The sequence below is a fragment of the Rhamphochromis sp. 'chilingali' genome (assembly GCF_963969265.1).
Source record: "Rhamphochromis sp. 'chilingali' genome assembly, chromosome: 7".
Classification (NCBI taxonomy): Eukaryota; Metazoa; Chordata; class Actinopteri; order Cichliformes; family Cichlidae; genus Rhamphochromis; species Rhamphochromis sp. 'chilingali'.
Genome location: NC_137934.1, coordinates 32,024,290 through 32,038,719, shown reverse-complemented (window position 1 = coordinate 32,038,719; position 14,430 = coordinate 32,024,290). Strand labels below are relative to the sequence as shown.

General features: G+C 40.6%; 1 protein-coding gene across 2 annotated transcripts; it reads right to left on the bottom strand.

Moving 5' to 3' along the window:
- Nucleotides 1-1,286: 1,286 nt before the first annotated feature.
- Nucleotides 1,287-14,126, bottom strand: ttc14 (tetratricopeptide repeat domain 14). 2 transcript variants are annotated; one of them, XM_080886132.1, is made up of 12 exons: nucleotides 13,547-14,126; nucleotides 11,803-11,930; nucleotides 11,475-11,674; nucleotides 10,857-10,941; nucleotides 10,352-10,481; nucleotides 9,825-9,980; nucleotides 9,613-9,684; nucleotides 9,353-9,472; nucleotides 8,826-8,948; nucleotides 7,035-7,152; nucleotides 3,083-3,189; nucleotides 1,287-2,956 (listed from the first exon to the last, which is right to left on the bottom strand). In XM_080886132.1, exons 1-12 carry the CDS (start codon nucleotides 13,678-13,680, stop codon nucleotides 1,984-1,986), a joined length of 2,346 nt encoding a protein of 781 aa, XP_080742258.1. In that variant the 5' UTR covers nucleotides 13,681-14,126; the 3' UTR covers nucleotides 1,287-1,983. The 2 variants fall into 2 exon arrangements, with proteins under 2 accessions (XP_080742258.1, XP_080742259.1); XM_080886133.1 differs by having other exon boundaries at nucleotides 13,929-14,126.
- Between the last annotated feature and the right edge of the window lie 304 nt (nucleotides 14,127-14,430).

Sequence of the window (14,430 nt, the reverse complement as noted above, 5' to 3'; positions counted from 1 at the left end):
AGTATTTCCCCCTACAGAATTTCTTACTTTTTTCCTTTGTTTTTCACACTTATTTGTTGATCTGATGTTTCAGATCATGAACGTAAAATATAAGACAAAGATATCCTGAGCAAATGCAAAATTTTTCTTTCCAAATCTATTTGACCTTATGCAAAAAATTAATTCCTCCAAGACCTAATAAACTGGTTGTGCTACCACTGGCAGGAAGAAATGCAATCAAATGTTTGTGATAATTGGAAATTGTTTTAATTCAGCGACACTGGAGGGTTTTCCAGCATGAATGGGCTGTTTAATGTCACAAAGCATATCAATCATACTAAACTTGGACTAAGCCAAAACATTCTTATTTTTTTTAAATTGCTGGACTTGCTGTTGTGTTTCAGATCATTATCCAGCTGCTTAACCCAAGTGAGCCTGAGGCCCAGGGCACATACTCATGGTAGGAGATTCTCCTTCAAGATTTTCTGGTAGAGAGCAGAATTGCAGCAAGTCATCCAGACCCTGAAGAAGCAAAGCAACCCCAGACCATCACACTACCACCAACGTATTTTTCGAGCCAGCTGTAACGGGACTCAGACCTTCTAAAAGGTTCAGCTTTTGTCTCATCAGTCCACAGAATGTTTTCCTATAGGTCTTGATGTCTTCTGGCAAATGTGAGATTAACCTTTGTGTTCTGTTTGTTCAGCAGTGATTTTAGTCTTCGGCTTTTGTCCAGCCTCTTTTTTATAGTTTAATCATGAACTCTGACCTTAATTGAGGCAAGTGACAACTGCATCTCTTTAGATGTTGTTCTGGGTATGCTGTTGATGTTGTAATTTTGGTAAGCTGGCCACTCCTGGAAAGATTCACTACTGTTCACCACTTGAGTAACAAAGTCTTAGCAATGGTCTGTAATCCTTTAAATGTCAGTGACTTTGATTCTTAAATGCTCTTGAATGACTTTAGATAGTGGTGTGATGTGTTGCATTTTCTGAGATTTTTTAAGCATATGTCAGAGGTTCTATTTGAGTGATTTCTTAATTCAATGGGCCTGGGTCATCTTTGTCCAATATTAAAATTTGTTTGGTGATCTGAAACATTACAGTGCAATAAATGTAGAAGAAAAAAAACCATGAAGGGGGCAAATACTTTTCCACAACACTGCATCTAATTGATTATATCTGCACCTGATCTAATTTCTGTAACACAGTGCTCATCACTGTAGATAACATGCAGACATGTATTGGATTACAACTATAAAAAAAAAAAAGAAGAAGAAGAAGAAAAGGACTTCAACGACTTGCAGGTTTGATATTTGAAATGCTTTACTGACTCAACTGACTTTGTTTTATTACAGGAGACAATTAGTCAGAATACAGCTGGAAGTTCTGCACTAAGTATAGTCTTAAGGATTGTTTGGACAGAGGTTTAACAAGCCACAGAAAGAATGTACAACATGGCACACAGCAGTAAATATAAGGCAGTCAACTTCTTTGACAGCAAAAAGAACGTCACAGAACAGATCATCAAGCTTACAGAGCAAAGTTATGCAACAGCTTGTCAAAATGTTCACTATTCTCTAAAGGCGATGCTTCTGAAGATAATGTAATAATATGGACTGAATCTGATATTCTCATGCTTAGATATGACATGTACTGTTTGCCAGTTTAAAAATATGAATTTACTGTAGCATTATTTTAAAGTGTTAAACCTGTTTGAACCCATCAAGGTGAACATTTCAGGACATTTTGACAAACAGTTACTAGGAAATTATTATAGGACTCCAGTCTGACATAGGGAATAACAACCTTTCAAAGTAAAACGGCTCATTTTCTGCAAAAAGACAAACTTTAAAAAAAAAAAAAAAAATAGCTGGTGACATTCAATGAGCAACAGATTTGGCCATAGATCAGGAGTATTGATGCAGTCCAGAGAGTAGTTTCATGGTACTAATATTACTTTCACCTTTTTTCCGAACACCTGTATGGATATCATACCCTCTTGTTATTTTTTTGGTTTCACTCCTTTTTCCTTCTCAAACTGAGCAATCTGGTTAAAAATATCCAACAGGTTTGCAGGGAGGTCCTTTTTGGCCCCCATGCTGCACTGCTCATTTTGATTTCCAGCACTTCCTTTTTTACTGTGTCCTTGATCTGGAATGGTACCTTCTTCCATTCGACTTTCCTTCTCTCTTTTCACCTGATCTGCTCCGTGAACTTCCAGCCTGCCTCTATTCTCTTCAAAGAGGTTCCTGGATGATGAGTCATTCCTGTTCTCTGGGTGTTTGGAAGTGGAATTTCCAGAATGCTCAGGTCGGTAACTAGATTTACGACCCGAATACTCCAACTCTCCTGACGAGCAGGATAATTTCCGCTTGGAATTTTCATCTAAACTACTTCTCCTTTTGGAGTCACTGCTTCTTCTGTCTTTCTTCCTGTCACCATCCCTACTTCTATTCCTCCTTTCTCTACTCCTGCTCCTAATCTTCTCTCTATCTGGGCTTCTGCTCAGGCTGCTCTTTGTTTTCTTCGTCCTGCTCTCCTCCCTGTCCCTTCCCTTTCTTTCTCTCTGTGAGGAGTCAGACTCTTCCTCTTCTGAAGCTGCTGACAGCGAGTACAGCTTGAAACTCTTTCTATCATCTGCATCCTTCCCTTCTACCTGCTCCTCGTCCCTCAATCCAAACCCCAGGCCTCCCACCTGGTTGAGAAAAGTAGCTGAGGTATTGGAAGGTGCGGGATACCACTCCACCTCGTCATCCTCCTCTTTCTCATTCCTATCTTTCTTACCCTCGTTGCTTCTCCTGCTCTCCTTTGAGGAGATCCTGCGATGGCGCTTGCTTCCACGCTCTGATTTCCTCCTTTTCTTTTTCTTCTTTTTAGACTGCCTGCGAGAGGACGATGATGATGTGGAGGAGGAGGATGTCCTTAAAGAAGTGGAGGATGAGGAGGAGGATGATCTCTTCCGTTTTTTCTTCATCCTGAAAAATAGAAGACATGTACTGATAATATTTTTCTGCTAAAACAGACAGGGTATTATGAGGCTGTCCTTAACAGAAGTGGCTTTTCTTTTAGCTTTAAGTAAATAAATCAATCGGTCAGCTTACCTCTTCTCCTCTTTTAAGATCTTACGTAATTTTTCAGCACTGCTCTGGCCACTCTTAGTTTTGACCTGTTCCTTAGCCAGTGCTTCCTCTCGCAGGCGAATCGATTTCTTTAGTCGCCGGGTGAGGCGAGGCAAGACGAGACATGACAATGGCAGGCAGCCAAAAGTCCACAGAAACATATTCAAAGACATACACGCCATGACCCAAAACCACACAAAAATCCCGAAACAACAATCATTCATTCATTCATTTATTCAGCCATTTGCATCAGAGCAAGTATGTATGGAGAGGGAAAGAAAAAAAATCAAGAGGTTTGTAGAGCATACATAACCGTCACAAACCAAACAGATCGCAGGAAGAGAAATGTGTGATGAGTTACAGATTTACCATAGAGAATGATGTGGTATGATCCCAGAGTGGGGGTAGATTTAAATTTTTTTTTAGATTGATGGAAGGACAGAGGTGCAAGCAGAGATGTGCAAAGAAACGGTATTAGTCCCAGAATTATGTGGAGAAGGTTTCAACATTACCGTATTTGAACCCGGGACACGGAACACAAGTATCCAGGAGAAGAGGAGTCATTGTTGCCATTGTGCAGATTATTCCCCCCCCCCACGAGGCAGGTGACAAGACCGCAGCAGTCAGAAGGTCAGAGGGCAGAGGGTCAGAGTCCAAGGGTTGCGAACACACACATACACACCAAAACAGTTCATCAGTATTACAAACCACAGTGCTCGGAGCAAAGTAGAAAAGCATTTTTTCTTTTTTAAATATAGCATTTTTTTGTTTTTTTTTAAAGAAAACATTCCTACATGAATAATATGCACTTTAGAAATGTGCTCAAACTGGTTTCAACGCCATGGACAGCAGCTCATGTCTTTCTTCAGCACCCAGGCGTACCCACACACATTTACTGTTTATTGTTATACTCTTTGCTGTCTCACTCTCTCCTTCTGTGTGCGAATGTGTGTGTGAATGGGTGGATGACTTTGTATAGTGTAAAGTAGGGCTGGGCGATATGGCCTAAAATCCATATCGCGGTATAATTTGAAGCACGTGCGATAACGATATATATCGCGATATATTCTTTTCTTCTGTATACCGTATTTTCCACACTATAAGGCACACATAAAATCCTTTAATTTTCTCAAAAATCGAGAGTGTGCCTTATGTATGACCTACTGACCTCGAACCGATTTTGGCTGCAGAAATCTGTTAAAAAATGTTTTAGTACAACTTTGGTAAGCCGCACTGCTTGATGGATTGTCAAGAGCATTACGGCTACCGTAGTGAGGAGCTTTGCGGAGTAATCTGGGTCCAAAACTCCGTCCGCTTCAGGTCCCAAAGTCAAACGAACACAGAGTTAAAAACAGTCTAAACTCTTTCATCTTTAATAAAATCATCAGCGTTGCTGCTTTACCAGGTGTAACAATTAAGTTTAACATCCAGGCATCCATGAAAACAGAAGTTATTAAATTCAACGGAGTTAGAAGTTAACAGGAAGTTAGCTCGCTTCTGAAACTAATTCAAACGTACAGCTCTGCTACCACTTCCAACATAAATGAAGAAAGAAAACTAAACAGCAGTGGTGTTTGCAGGGTTACTGAAGTTGGACTACCTGGTATATAATGTTGTGCTACCTGATTGCTAGCGACACAGCTATGTTAGCATAACATTAGCACAGTGAAGCTGGAGGATGAACGCCAACTTTTTTTTCCGCTCGATAAAAGTTAATGTGAGGGATTCTGGTGGTCAGGGACGAATGCAATCGCATAGCAGGATGCTATACACGGGCCAAACTTCAGTCAGAACAACTGAGATTATTCATCCACAATACGAGGTTAGTTATTAATATACTGCAACAACATGGGAATAGAACAGCTGCGAGAGAATTCAACATTAATGGATCAATGTTACGGAAGTGGAGGAAGCGCAGTTTTTGGCTTTCCCCATATTTCAAAAGTGCTTCATCTCTTTGCTATGACTGTCGCCGGGCATAATTTGCAGATGATAATGGTTGTAATGGCTGCAATGCTTTCGACCAAAACAGGCGCAGCTTGATGACGTCATCAACATGCGCTATCGCGATAGAGCGGTATAGTCAAAATCTCTATCGTTGGTCAAATTTATATCGTATTTTCTATCGTATATATCGTTTATATCGCCCACCCCTAGTGTAAAGCGCTTTGGGATCCTTAGGACCAAGTAAAGCGCTATACAAATACAGGCCATTTACCATTCTTTAGTCCCCCCCCCACCCAAACAAAAAAAAAAAACAAAAGTCACACAACATGCCTCACCCTCATTTTTATCCCTAAATTTAAGGTTATTTTTACCTTTACCATCAAAGTTCATTGTCTTGCTATGCAAATTAAATGACTTGCTATGATTGTCAACAAACTGACAAGTTAGTCTTTTATAATGAGCCATTTCACTATTAAACATTTTATAAGGCAATCTATTATAAATCACCTTTATTAATGCATTTCTTACCAAAGACTTACCTTAGCCCTTTCAGTGTTGTGGCATACTACACCTTACATACAAAAGGCTTAAGTTAAAACTGCTGATAATCAAGTTAATAACTAGTAAACCTTTTTAAATTCATGTCCTATATTAAAAGTTACAGAGGTCAACACTGAACGAGTGTCAAAGGCCTGCATGTATAAAATTAACACTGTCGTGGTACAGGAGGTGTTCCTTATTTATTGAGCTGCTAAAGTTGTGCAAATGTTTAGTGTTTAATTAACAAGCCTCAGATTAACCACGAAATCCACTGCTTCATGTAAGACAATCTTATGATAATCTGTCAACAACAGTCTTTTCACAGCAGCCATTCTAACACAAGGACACAGGGGGAGTAACAATGATTAGGGGAAATACCTGCATATAACACAGCCTTCATTAATATTACTACAAACACCCGTTTTTACCAACTACTTCAAATTGACCTGTCAAGTTTCCACTAATGCTGTAATATTCACAGTTCTTTCTTCAGTCTTTGAATGTAATACATTTTCATAAAGTTGATGGGAGTGAAAAGCACAGCCCAACCAATAGAGGATTTTCCAGACTAATATTTGGGGATTTAAAAATCTAATATATTGGACAGTTTTTTTGTTTTTTCAGTTACATAAAACAAACAGATTTCCCTCACATTTTTCTATGTAAAGTTATTTGTGTAAAAACAACCTCAGCAATTCTTTTGCTTCCAGTTTTCACTTCTTCTCTTCCCTTGTCAGTGCGGATATAGAGGTTTTTTCACCTATTGTTCAGGATATCATTTAATACTAGCAGCTACGTGCACTGCCACAGCAAACAGAAAGGGATGTGGCTGTCAGTGGCATTCCCAGCGTAGGACAAAGCAACCAATGCAGCAGGTATACCGAGGGCTTAAAACTGACTCTTTTTTTAACTGAATTCTACTGTGATCATGTGCGTAAACACTCCAAAAGGCCTCTTTTGAGCAAGGAAAAATTCTTACTGCTATCAGAAATATCTGGATCTGTAGCTGCTTAGTCCCCAGTGGTCACCGGTTAGCTGCTAACTTTAGTGTGCCTGTTTTCTCGTGGTCAGTACACAGAGCCACACATATTTGTTAAAAAAAACATGTTAAACATATGTAAGCAGAGCACACATAAATACAGTTCTGGGAACTTGTCAACTAATTTTACAAGAAACTAATCTGTCCTCATACCATCCCTTTCTCTGTGTTGTCAGAGCAACAAGCAGCTGCTCACTTTTTCCACCTTTTTTATTAATTTTTCTGAAGTCACACAGAAATAACACCATTTTAAAATTAAACTTTGATGGGACCATTATTTCTGTATCTGCTTTAATAGTTAAGCCTAAAATACACACACTGCATACCTGACAACTTTTTTGAACCCCTCAGGCACGCGTGCATGTGTGTGTGTGTATGCATGTGTGTGTGTATGTTGTGTCCGCTCACCTGTATAGTGTCTGTGATCTTGTGCAGGGCTTCCTGTGCCTCAGGGTTTGAGCCATCTAAAGCTAGAGCTCTTCTGTACAATCCCTCAGCTGTTACTAGCTTTTCCTGTTCCTCAAGCCTGCAAGCACAAACAAACATCCTTTGAGTAAATGATGCACAGGTATCAACACACCATAACACAATAAACACAGACAAGCAACATGGGAAAGAGTTCCAGTGTGTACATCTGATCTGGGACCGCTACAATCTTTCGACTGCGCCTCCAGCTGACCCGATGTCCACATCATGGGGGAGGTAAGCGTTGGAGGTGGCGTTGGATCCGGGGTAGGGAGGGTGATGCGTCAGTGAGTGCTTATCAGTATCAGTATATGTATGTGTGCATGTCAATAGTTCAGCTGAGACAGTGTCCTTCGCCCTGCCAGGCTAAGTAAACAGTCTTCCAGTCAACCCAGGTGGCCTTGTAGGGAATGGGAAGGAACAGACTCAACACAGTCGTTATCAGGGAGTTGTGGGGTAGCCGGGTTATGATGGTAATTGAGAATTTCAACCTGTTTTTTAACACTCCGACACTGGTCTCTCAATCTCCCGTTAATAGCTGCGAGCTTCTCCGTGATGTTATTAGCCGTCGATTCTGTGGTCTTGTCACTCTTTTTGCTCACATAGCAGATTCTGAGACCTCACGAGCGCAGCCAACTGATCCGAGGTGTAATCCAGCTCCGCCCAGAGATGTTGTTCTGAGTTGATTCTTTTCTGATGTAATCCAACATACATACGCTCAAAGGTGTTATTCTGAGCATTCACTGCAGTCGTAAGCGCCTCCAAGCTCTTAACCATGCTGCCTTCAGTGAGCCCTTTCTGAGAAGTCGCACCTGTCGTTCCAATCCCAGCGGGCAGCCTTGTGGAGGTTTGAACAGCCGGTTCCGCTCTCTTAATTCTCCGATAAGCCCGGGCAAAGCCAGCTCCGATCAGCAAGAACCCTGTTATCATGGTTCTGAATAGGTAGATATCTTCAGCGTCCTCGATCGACAGTCCCGCCAGGCACACGATCCTCTGCCACCCGTCCATCGTGTATCCGGCAGGGAAAGTCCCTCCAGGGCACTCGGGTTCTCCCGAGCCTCTCGTTAAAGGGTGTCAATAGCATTCAGAGACCAGTTGATCAAATCCATAATTCTCTTTTAGGTTTTAGACACAGACTGTGAGAGAGTGTTCCAGGGAAAGTAATACAAAAAAGACACGAGACTAGACAAGGACATAAGAACTAGCAGGGAAGATAAGGGAGAGGAGAAAAAGTGCGTCCGCCTCCTCCGAGAGCCAAAGAAAAATAATACATGTTATTTACATGTTTCTCCCTTTTTCACGGGAACAAAGCAGCTGAGCTGATGCTCGCTCACCTGTTTCAGAATAGCCTGTGAACCTTTTTCTAACTTCGTCCTTCTATGCAGCTTCTATTCATAAACACTAGCAGTGCACCATAATCAGGCTGTGAAATGGTTAAACAGGGAAAAAGGAGCAGGCCAGAGAAAGCTTCGTTTCCTCCTTGGGAAAAATCAAAGTTGTTCTGTCTGTAGTTACCTTGCACATTGCTCTTCATACCTGGATTTAAAATCAATAGTATTTGCATACTGACATATCAGGCCCATTGTGCACTGTAACAAGAAAAAGGTGGTGGAGCTGGCAGCTTCTCATTAACATTCTTAAACTTCTCTCTGATCTGAGTCTTTCAACTAGTAGATCACGACTGAACTGTAAGCTCTCATTTCACATCTGCCTACTAAGTGAAGCAGTACTTACTGTTTTCCTCTCTCCACTAGTGTCTGACACAGATACTTCTTGGCGTTGCGGTGATCAGGACAGTTCTCCAGAGCTCGTTCAAAATCTGTTATTGCCTTCATGATGCTGCCTTTGTTAGCATACCTGTGTACAAAGTGAAAGAAGCACAAAAAAGACGATAAGATTGATCTCATTTTCAGGACTATGCCAGGTTTCGGTAACAAGTGTCATGTGTGTTTACCAGGTACTAAGCCAAAAGCAACTTTTCATTCCAAAGAGCTACGACAATAGTACAGGACCATGTGTGGTGTCTTAATTACTGTTCCTCATTCCATTCTGGTATGGGAAATGGTATGAGGAAACTTACCAAAGTCGTTTAAAATGTCTTGATGCATCCAATAAATAAACTATTGTAAACACTGTATATATTTCTTGTAATTTAAACCAGTTAGGTGTTTACAGGGTCATGAAAGACGAGGGAATATCTCAAACAAGGACAGAATTATACAAACAACAGTTCTCATCATTTGAACTGAAAGCAGACTCACAGAGCTCCACGTGCCACCAGTGCTTCTACATTACTAATGTCTATTTCCAAGGCTTTGTTGTATTCATTCATGGCTTCCACATGGCGACCATGTTTGAAGTGGTCCACCCCTGCACGAACACTTGAAAAACACACAAGCAAAATACAAGTCAGGTTTGTATTATTGTAAAGTCTAAGCCAGGGGGAATAAGTGGTCCAAAAACAAAATGATGCAACATCCCATCCATTTTCTGTGGTCAAAGTTGATAGCTAATACATTACCACTTTAAGGCCCAGGATGCAGACTGTTTCTTCCTGATTGCAGAAGCAAAATCCTCTGCTTGGAAAAGTTTACTGTGGCGAAAAGAACCACAGACACCACACTATTTAACAGCCTTGCTAGATGTCCAAACTTCCATTATTGCATGAATCTGCTTGCAAATTTGTATGAAATTAGGGGAATTACTGTGTAATCGCACCAACTAAAAGTTTACCTCTGCAGTCCACGCATCATTGACGGTGGGTGGGTATCACTAATTCCCACCTTTTCCAGCAAGTAGTCCACTACAGAGGGGTTGTGGTATCCATGACAACCTGTCAGTATACGCTCATATGTCTCACTGGAGTCAGTGGCTGCCTGAACACTACGACTAAGGAGAGAGCAGTCACTGCAACCACACGTTAATGCATTAATACATATTTATATCAGATTAAGCTTTTATATTAAAGCTCAGGCTACATATCAGCCCGCTCATTTGTGTAACAAAATACATCATATTCTTGAAAAAAAGCATGAATATAAAAAAGAAAAATTCAATCACCAAACTTTACATTTTACATGAGCAGTGACTGCGAATACAGATGGTCTGCTGCAGCTACAATCAACTGAAGCTTGATATGAAACACTAGTTCAAATGCTTGTGTGACATTTCTTAATGCAATGCTATGCAACAGTATTCACTCGAACTAGCTAAGCAGGTTTGTTTTTCTTCTTTCAGCAATCCGTGTTGTGTTTCTTTACCTGTAATGAACAGGCAGCTCCTCCTTGGTAATGACACCAAGTTTGATGTGCTCCAAGCTCGGAGAAAGACAGGCCTGATGGAGCGACACTGTGATTTTCTCCTGGTAGCGATCAATATCTTTCACTCCAGCTACAGAATAAGAAAAGATCAGACCATCATTCTTTACATATCCCATTACAGTACTGCGAAGCAGCACTATGGAGTTCAAAAAGCAGCAAGCATTTCTATGATTATAACTGCACTGCAAACCTGAAAATTAAAATAGGATAAAAGACTAAAACTTTAAGATATAGGTTGTGTTGAGACACAAAAAAGCCTCAAATGGAAAAAGATACTATCATAGGCCAATTTTCCGTGGAATGAAGGTATTAGCTAGATTAATATACTTTATGCAGGTTTTGTCTGTCTGATAAATCTATTGTTATAAAATGTTTTAAAGGCTCCTGAAAAGAACTGCAGTATATGATTCTGGACCTCAGTGTTCTGGTTGTGTTAGACACAAACCTCTGATGAAGTCCCCAATCTGGTAGTACGCCAGGGGATCATCATGGCTGCCAGTGGAGGGAATTTCTCTGACATGACACAGAGCCTGAAGGGTGAAGAAAGATGTGCCTTTATGAAACAATAGTAAAATGCAAGGTGGATGGCCGATTTAGTTCAGGTGGACAGAACAGCAAATTTAATTACACAACATTTGCACCATTTACAGTCTGACAACAGAAACTCTCCAAGAAGCTTTCTGTTGAGGAATTTTTTCACTTGTAATACCTCAGTTGAGGTGGCTTGATGACAAATATGCAGGTGTTTTTTTTTTTACAACAGACATGAAGATGAAAAGCAGAACTCTTTTGGAACTCCTGTACGTCCCGTAAAGCACAAGACTAAATGACGATTACAGCACAGATATCATCACATTGACTCATAACATGAATTTTAAGCATGACTGTATTCTTATGTAAACTCCACGCAAAGAAAGAACTGGCAGTCACTCGGGTATTCCCAGAGCTACACAGCCGGTTTTTCATCAACAACTAGCCAACAGTCCCAAATTTTCAGCTTCTACAGTGATGATTTATGACATAACTCAATGACATTCAAAAGGAACTGAACTTGTTGACCTACCGACAACTCTAAGTCCTCAATGTCTCTTTTCAGACCTCCTGCTGTGCAAAACAGAGTGAGAAAGAAGCCGTATTCTCTAATGTTGTTGATCCTCCCCACCACAATGTCTCCTCTTTCCAAATCCCGGTAAATCATGGATCGCCTCTCCTCATACGACACCTCCATGAATACCTCCATCGGTGGCATGACTGCATAGGGCTCTGAAAGAGTGAAGACAGATCTGATGCAGTGTGTCACAAAATACAGACACTTTTCTCAACATCAGATAGGGCCTATGTGCAAGTCATACTCATCTTCATTTACACGCACAAGAATGAACAACACACACCTACAGCCTCCTCCTCCTCGTGCTCCTCTCCTCGAAGACCAGCGGTTCTCCATACTGGACTGAACAGGATGTCAGCCTTCCTGGCAATGAACTGCTCCACAAGTGGGTTGCTCTGCTCTTCACACCTACTGCACAGAACAACAACAAAAGAAAGATCAGTAAGATCAGCTGGACTGAATTCACCTATGACAAACTAATTCTTGTATAATGGTGCAAAGGAAAATGAAGTAATGCAACAGAAAAAGGTTGAATTAATACACACTCCTGCTCTTTGTTCACAGACCTTCATTGAGAGTTATTGTATTACACTACTGATTTTTATTCTACAATGACAGCTGCAGTAGCTAGTCAAAAACCGATGCGTACTTTTTGCACCTCTTTTCATACAATGGTATTTTAGTTTAACTACACCATTCACAAATGATTGGGGGGGAAAACATGTGTGGAAACAACATATGCTTACGTGGACAAAAGTAGTGCGCCACTGACACATTACACCTACAGGTGTTGCTCGGCCATGGAAACCCATGCCATGAAGCTCATGGTGTGCCTTTCATGTACTGATGTTAATGTCAGAGACTTGGAACCCTGCAGTAATCAGGTCAGCAGAGTGTTGGGGATTTTTTTTTTTTTGACACAGTGTGCCTCAGCAATTGATGAGCAGCTGATCACAGAATACTCAGGAGCAGTGTGGGGCTCACAGCTCATCCAGTAAAGTCCCTGTGCCCCCTAAGCTGAATTATACTGATATACTTCAACTATAAGTTTTAGTAAGTCATACAATTTGTTATTAACAAACTTCCACAAAGTTCCACATCGCTGGTAAGTGTTACTGCACTGCATGCCCAGTTTAATTAATGGTTTCACATGAATTTAGTTCTTCTGCATCAATCACTGCACCCAGCACAACTGCAAACAGAGTGGAGGGGCTGCTGCAGGTCAGACTTTCTTGATTTGAAATGTAAAAGAGGTCATTCATCACTTTGTGCAGCTACATTTATAGCACGTATTTTTGCAATTTTATATCTGTGGCTGCATTTCTTTATTAGTGTACATTGCATGTATAGTTCTAAATATTGATAGTGTGTTTTTTATTGCAATTGCAAAGTGACTTGACTCGATGGCTGCCTGTCAAAGTTTGTTGCCTGTCTAGTTCATATGGTCTGCTTCCTACCTAACCTGGGAGTGAAGACATTTTATAAACTGATTTGCTGCAGGAGTGGCATGGTCTTGCAGTACCCCACATGTGTTCAGTGAGCTCCCTATGATGACTCATTCTTTCACAAATGTCTGTAAAGTCAGACTGCATGTCTAGGTGCTTGATTTTAGACATCTCTGGCAATGGAACTGAAAATACCTAAATTCAAAAGCTGTTAGGTGTGGTGAAGTCCTTTTCTGCACATTTCTTGTGCAATTTAATTATAAGTCATTTTAAATCCAGAGAATTTTCGAGCAAAAGTTGCAAATTCCTCATTAGCGTCACCATTTCTAGGCAGATGTCAGCTTATGAACTGAAAATCTGCTGGACGAGCAATAGGAGATTTAAACAGTAAAATTATACTGGCGATAAGACTGTGATATTCACTCATCTTTGTTTTCAGAGCGTTTAATTCACAACCTATATGCAATATCATCTTTGTCTAACACTTTAAGAGAAAATAATGATGCGCTAGCATTTTGTCTGTACTTATGACTTTTGGCATTCTGCAGCAGCCTGCCGTGGTACTCATAAACTCAGACATACCTCTCATACGTGGCTTTGCAGAGGTCAGACACCACCGCTTGGAAGTCTGGATTTTCCGTTTGTTCACATTTCAGCGTATTGAACAGGGATTGTCCATGATACGTCAGACATTGCCTCAACAAGTCTCTGTCCATTCTCTGCTTTTACGGGACTGAACTCACATTATTGTACGAGTCAAAAAATACCGAAGCGGCCGAGCACTCTTTTAGCGATGCCCATGCCAGCACAATTTAGAGCTTACCTTGAGGTTGAGACAGTACTGCAATTTTTTCCAAGATTAAAAAACGCTTAATTATTTGCAAAAAAGACTGAGAAGTCCACTTTAATGTATGTAAGTTAGATAACAACCAATCTCTGTTGTTTAGCTAGCTAGCAAACCCACCAGCAAAAAGCCGCACTAACACTGTTTCCGCAGTTTGTTTGTCTTCATAAAAAGCCCCAATATTGCGGCACTGCACATACACGGACTAGGTGTTCATGCAACACAAGGAAAATTGTTGTTTTAGCTATTCAAAGTTTAGCTAATGCTGAAAAAAATTCACTAGTAAGCCAGGAGTCATGGACAAATGAGCATGCGCCGTGTGTGTCACACTGAAACAGTCGGGAGAAACAAGAACCACATGGGAACGATGGCGATAACTGCTATTTAGTTCGTGTTTATATTTACCGCTTAACGCAAATTTTATTTTGCCCCTATTTGTAATAGTCTTTGAACATTCAGCTTTCTTTTTTATGGATATTTTCATTTCTTATGCAGAATAATTCATTTGACCCCTGATTTAATGTGAGCCTTGTGTACTTCAAGCAAGAAAAGGTTGATTTTATTGCCCAATCCATTTTTTTTTTTAATTTCACTAACTTCTAAAGAGTTTGGTGTATACAGG

Coding starts and splice junctions, on each gene's coding strand:
- ttc14 (XM_080886132.1), bottom strand. CDS start 13,680: ATGGACAGAGACTTGTTGAGGCAATGTCTGACGTATCATGGACAATCC. Junction 10,942..11,474: donor TTGAGGACTTAGAGTTGTCG/GTAGGTCAACAA, acceptor TTCACCCTTCAG/GCTCTGTGTCATGTCAGAGA. Junction 3,190..7,034: donor AGATCACAGACACTATACAG/GTGAGCGGACAC, acceptor CGGCGACTAAAG/AAATCGATTCGCCTGCGAGA.